General features: G+C 42.3%; 1 protein-coding gene across 1 annotated transcript in view; it reads right to left on the bottom strand.

Annotated features, from left to right (window-relative positions):
- TCERG1L (transcription elongation regulator 1 like) overlaps positions 1-6,357 on the bottom strand; it is a 301,431-nt gene that overhangs the window by 46,226 nt on the left and 248,848 nt on the right. Inside the window, exon 9 of the mRNA XM_027840461.1 lies at positions 5,565-5,634. Coding sequence (XP_027696262.1) covers positions 5,565-5,634 — 70 coding nt within the window. The remainder of the gene's footprint in view (positions 1-5,564; positions 5,635-6,357) is intronic.

Raw genomic sequence — 6,357 nt, forward strand, 5'->3', positions numbered from 1 at the left:
ATGAGGTACTACATATTTCTGTTTGCAGATAACAATATACAAATTAGGTATGGAATATTGTAGGCCTTCCTTAAAGAAACCCATGGTCAAACAAAATAGACTAGCTAATCTATCCAAATTGGAAAACCAAGTTCCTTAAAAAGGCTGCTATTTAGTTCATAACATCTAGACGGACTTGCCAGCCAATACTATGTTATAATATGTTCATCAGCATCTTTATCTTGGATAGGCATGGTAGAGAGAGGGGGAAAATGGTCCTAGAGGTCAATAAAAGGAAGAGAACATGCCAGATCATGTCTGGGAAACTGATCGATATTTTCATTGATCCTAAGCCACTCATCACTGCAAAAGCTCATCTGTTTAAAGCCAGAGTCCTCCTGGACGTATGATATTATTGTGGATCATAGAACACCATAAAATCTGAGGAATCCAAATGAAAGGTTGAGTTGTGAGGATGGTTAGGCTATACCTTATTAATTATAAAGAATAAGTAAATATGATATATAAGGTATTTTAAATGAAAAATAGCTAAAAAATGTTAGACTATTCATTTATCAAGGAGAAGAATAAAAATAAGATGCATATAAGAGCTGAAGGAAGTTCAGAAGGGGCCATAGATGAATGGGGAAGTTTGTGTTACTCTCATGTTACATGTAATATGTGCTTTAACAAATGTATATAATAGAAGCCCACATTTCATATAAAATCATCTTTCTGTTCTCTGGATATTGAAATGTTCATGGGTGTTAGGTTTGTAATAAAAAAAAGAAAATTGTATTAAAAAGAAAACAGTCAAGGATAACAGATGGACAGTTCAAGTCATCTGTTGGTATCTATGAAATATTAAAAGAACCACAGGCAAGGTTCCAATGTGTTGGGCAGCAAAGATCATTTTACAAGATTCATGTAAATTCATGACCAATAAATCATCCAGGATGAGAAGGTGAAAATAAAGTTCATTATATATCAGCATATGAAAGACCCATACCCAACAAGGTTGTGAATCTGTCCAAAATTCTGAAGGATAATCACAGATGTTGAAAACAAGACACAACAGAGAAAACATGCAACTATGGAAGTATCCATGGAAATGTCATAGGATGTAGGCCATGGTCTTTTTTGATTGTATGTTGCCCTTCTTTCTTATGATTCATCCAAGCATAAATGCTTTCTAATTATGTCTCAGTTGAATACAAGTCCAAGTTGGCCAGCTCTGAGCTTCAGAAAAATTCACTTTGATTGGAGTACTCAGATTGTCTGCCCTCCTGGAACCTGCTTCTAAATCTCTCCTCAAGAGAAGAAGCACCTCACTCATGAAGGCCAAATATCAAGCTCCATATGGAGATTCCTCTGACCACTTTCTGAGGATCTTGTAGACTTGGCCTTCAGCTGCTTTGAAGGGTTCTGTTAGCCCTTGAAGTGTATTTTAGGGAGTGTAGAGTAGGCCCTTTCCTGCTTTCCCTTTACCAGATCACCATTATCTGTCAATATAAATCCATCTCTTTTTTCCTTTAAGGTAGAAGATGCCTTCGGATTTAAGCTTTCCTCATCCTCTAGGCATCTCTGACTTTCTGAACAAGGGAAGAAAGTGATACTCTGGGTCCCGATGACAGGCCAATGCTGGAGCATCAGCCTGTGGGATCATGGGATTATGTGCTTTTCATGAGCCTAGATATCATCTGGTCATAGGATTCTAGGATCAGAGGTCTGTAGCTGGAAGGAAAACTTAAAGGTCATCTAGTCAGGATCCACTCAAAAAAAAAAAAAAGGAAATTGAGGGTAAGTAAAGGAAAGTGATTTGTCTCAGGCTGAACAAAAGACAAGTGACCAAGTCCAGCTTTTCATGCTCTGTCTTAGATGCAGTTTGGTCCGCCACACCCCACAGTGGCAATGTGCATTTGCATCCTACTATTTTTATGTTTTCCAGTCCAAGTTCCATCATTTGTCTTCTACTTTGTACTATACTTGCTTCCAAACTCATTAATTATATGACAGCTGCTGAATTGCTTTCTTTCTTTCTTTTGGCTAGGCAATGGGGTTAAGTGACTCGCCCAGGGTCACACAGCTAGTGAGTGTTTTGTGTCTGGGGCCACATTTGAACTCAGGTCCTCCTGAATCCAGGGCCGGTGCTCTATCCACTGCACCACCTCGCTGCCCCAACGGCTGCTAAATTTCAAACAAAAATGTGTGGTTCACACGGTTCATAAGATGTTGTAATAGTCAATGTTCCCAACAGACATTTGCCATGGTGCCTTCCACTACAGTTAATCTGTAACAACTAGCGAGAAGTCATTAACATGTGATTGTTCATATTTTCTAAGTCTTAGAACTGATTAATATTGAGAATAAAGGCATTTCTCCCCTTTGGTGTTAAAGAGTCTCGGTGTTTTCTTAAGAAACCTCTGGACATGTCAGCTGTCAAATCTGCTCACTCAGTGAGGAGTCCAGAAGTAAAAATAATTTTTGGCATTTTACATCTCGGATGTATTGTGTGGTTTTGATTGCTTTTAGTTTTGGAACAATAGGGGCAGAGTAGTGAATCATAGAGAGCCAGCCTTAAAGTCAAGATTTGGGCACAAGGCTTGTCTCTGATCCACGTTGCCTAGGAGACCTTGAGCAAGTCATTTAACCTTAAGGTACTCTGGGCAACACTAAGGCTGTTAAGTTCTGGTTGAGTTGTTTACCTGCAGCTGGAGGAAGGCATTTCCTTACCAAGAACTGCCTATTCCAATAAAATCACAGGTGGGCACCAAACCCTTTCACCAATAATCCCTAAAATAATTAAGTGAAACTCTTGGCAATGTATTCCCAGTTCTTAACAGAGAGTGCACATTTTTAAACACTTCGGAACCATAACAAGGCACATACATTAGACCCTGGCGGGAAAGAACATGGCATTACGCAAAAAGCAGGAAATAGGGCAATTCATCAAGCTGCCGTTCTGAGGCAAGATGTGAGATCCTGGATCATGAGCAAAATCCCACTGGTCGGAAATAAAGAAAATGGCCACATGGCCCCAGTGGAGCATTTTTAAAGTATTTTAGTTATCTGAAAGCTTGTCATTGGGACGTATTTCTCTCTAAAGGAAGCTCATGAGGGAAAGTGTCTTTGGCCCCAAATCATGTTGATAATTAAACTAATCTCTACTTTATGGTGCTGACGGGACCATCCAGAATGTTGGGGCACAGAATCCAAGGACACACACTTCTCCTCATCTCGGTAGGGTGGCTTTTTAAGGTAATACAAGGAATGTTTTTCAGTCATCAATTTCAAAAGTGTTTTGGGGAGTTGTGTTTAGGAAAAAAACCAAAAACAACTGGGCCCATGTGTACCTGCAAAGACAGAGGTTCACCTGAAGGACAGAAGTGGATGTGGCTTGTGGCAGCCCATTCCTTGTTATCCACTGGGCATTCTACAGTGTTCTCTCCCAAGGAGGTCATCCAGAAGCTCACAGGATGGATGGGAAATGCATCATCACCATTGCACCTCTTACAGAGCAAGCACAAGCCATGGGCAGACAAGGAAAGAGATTGAACTTGTGCTCAGGACCTATTGGCAATGGGGGCTAGGTCCCCCATCCTCCCAAATCCAATGCAATGTTCCCATTTTTATTTACCACAGAAAAAGAATTTAAAGCATGTAAGATAATAAGTCAGTCCAGAGCGTCCTGCCTGAATTTGCTTCATAATTGAGACATTGCCCGATACCTCCTTATAAAAAAGGGGTGGGGTTTGGGGGGGGGAAGAGACAGAGACAGAGAGACAGACACAGGCACAGAGATAAAGAGAGATGGAGACAGAGAGAGGCAGAGACAGAGACAGATGGAGACAGACACACAAATAGACAGATAGAGAGATGGAGACAGACACAGACACGGGTGCAGCCGGACACAGAGACAGAGACAGAGAGACAAAGACCACAGACAAACAGAGAGAAATGAAGACAAAGAGAGACAGAGACAGAGACAGAGAAAGACAGACACAGACCCACACAGACGCAGAGACAGAGAGAGACAGAGAAAGACAAAGACAGAGAGACAGACACAGGCATGAAGACAGAGATGGAGACAGAGAGAGACAGAGACAGAAAGAGACAGAGACAGACACACAGACAGAGACACACACAAAGAGACATAGAGAGATGAAGACAGAGACAGAGACAGACAAAGACAGACACAGGCACAGAGACAGAGACAGACAAACACAGAGAGAGACAGAACTAGGAGCATAACTACCCTGTCATTATGTCCTGAAAATCAAGGGGTATTTTTCCTGACTTCAGTTATCTCGAGCTCTGGAGTTTCATCCTATGCTCCCCACCTCCCTAGTGGGTCATGGACCACTTTCCATCTCTTTGCATCCTTGTTTGAAGGTTCACCCCCCACCTCCACCCCAGAGGCCTAGGTCACCAGGCCCAGGAGGGTTATGAAGGTATACTGACAGACAAGTAGAGATCCTGACAGATACCAAGATTATTCCTCCTGTTATGCGGGGGCTGAGGGAATCTCTTCATTTACCTGGCCTGAGATGAATATAGGGCCTGACTCTACCACCCAGCCAAGGCCCAGAGTCCAATCAAAGTGCCAAGGAAGCATCTGTCCCCTTGTGCCCTTTCCAGGACAGTGGGGCCTCAGTCACACCCTCCTCTTCCTGGGGCCTGGCTAAAGCAGAGTGACATCCTTCTCCCCTACTTCTGAACAAAATCTGGGGAATTTGCCATTTGTCTTGACCCATCTGAACCCAAATGATCCAGCTTCTCTCTCCTGCCACGGTGCAGCCACCCAAAGCAGCCCCTAGGCTTCTGCTGATGGCCACTTGCTCTGTGGGCTGCTCAGCGACAGGCCATCCCCATTTTGGCCCAAAGCTGGCATTTGAAGGCCTCCCCACATTGCAATAAGTGTAATTCAAAAGTGCACAGCGCATTGTGCTAGGGACCGCTACAGCTTGCTCTCCTTAAAAATGTCCATCTGGTAGGAAAACAGGACGTCGGTGCAGATAGCTCTGGTATCCCCCACCGCCTTACCGTAGGCAGCAATTGGAGTAGCCAAACATATACCGATAATCATCCTCCTGCTTCCTCCCCAGTGGCACTCTGATGTTAGCGAGGCCTAACAGAGGACATGGGATCAGGACGCAGCGTCACATGGGCATTTTCAGACATGGCCAGATTGAGACTCTTCTCTGCTTGATTATGCGTATTCATTACAAGAGTTTTGTTTTCCTTTTATAAAAAGAGGGTGTGGGAAGGAGGCAAAATAAATTTATATTACAAAAAAAATTAAAAAAATAAATAAAAAGAGCCGTGCAATGCACCATTTGGCTTCTATGCAAAGTACTTCAGCTGGCAAGTCCTGCCAGAGCTTTCGCTTGGCTGGCACAGATGGTAAGGGCCCAGGGTCACCTCCATATTATCACGAGGCAGCAGAGCCCCACAAAGGCTTTCTTTTTCTCCCCAAAACCAAATTCTACTTGAGAAAGGCTTTATTGGAATAGAGGCTGATACTGTGTAAACTTCAAAATGGTAGATACAGGTGAATTATTATTATTGTCGCTATCATTACTTACTTATTTCTCTTTGTTTTCACACTTTGGTCTTCACTTTCATCTTCTGCATCAGATCCATCACTTTTATCTGCTAAAAAATATGAGGTGAAATACTCAGAATTTGCCAACTACACTCTGAACATATTAATAATAACCATAATATAATAATTTAAAAGTTAAAATACAAAGCTATAAGGAAAGATTTTTTTCTTTTTAAATAAAATTAATATTTTTATTTTTCCCCAATTACATGGAAAAACAATTTTAACATTTTTTTTTAATTTCTGAGTTCCAAATTTTCTCCCTCCTTCCTTACTTCCTTCTCTCCCCCCACCCATTGAGAAGGTGAGCAATTTAATAAGATAATACGAGCAGTCATGCAAAACACAGGAAATTTCTTTTCTTTTTTTTTTTTCTTTTTTTTTTCTTTATGGTGAGGCGATCGGGGTTAAGTGACTTGCCCAGGGTCACACAGCTAGTAAGTGTTAAGTGTCTGAGACTGGATTTGAACTCAGGTCCTCCTGACTCCAAGGCCAGAGCTCTATTCACTGCACCACCTAGCTGCCCCAGGAAATTTATTTTCTTAATTATCACTAGCAATACAACTGTGTCTGTCTCTTTCTGGCCTTCTTCATTTTTGTCTGTCTTTGTGTTTGTCTCTCATTGTCTCTCTGTCACTCTTTCTCTGTGTGTCTCTCTGTCTCTGTCTTCCTCTCTCTCCCTCTCTCGTCCTCTCTCTCCCCCTCCCTCCCTTTCTTTCTCTCTCCCTCCCTCTCCCTCCCTCTCTCTCTCTCCCCCTCCCTCCCTCTCTCTC

This window comes from Vombatus ursinus, unplaced genomic scaffold (assembly GCF_900497805.2).
Source record: "Vombatus ursinus unplaced genomic scaffold, bare-nosed wombat genome assembly UNPS02014845.1, whole genome shotgun sequence".
Taxonomy (NCBI): Eukaryota; Metazoa; Chordata; class Mammalia; order Diprotodontia; family Vombatidae; genus Vombatus; species Vombatus ursinus.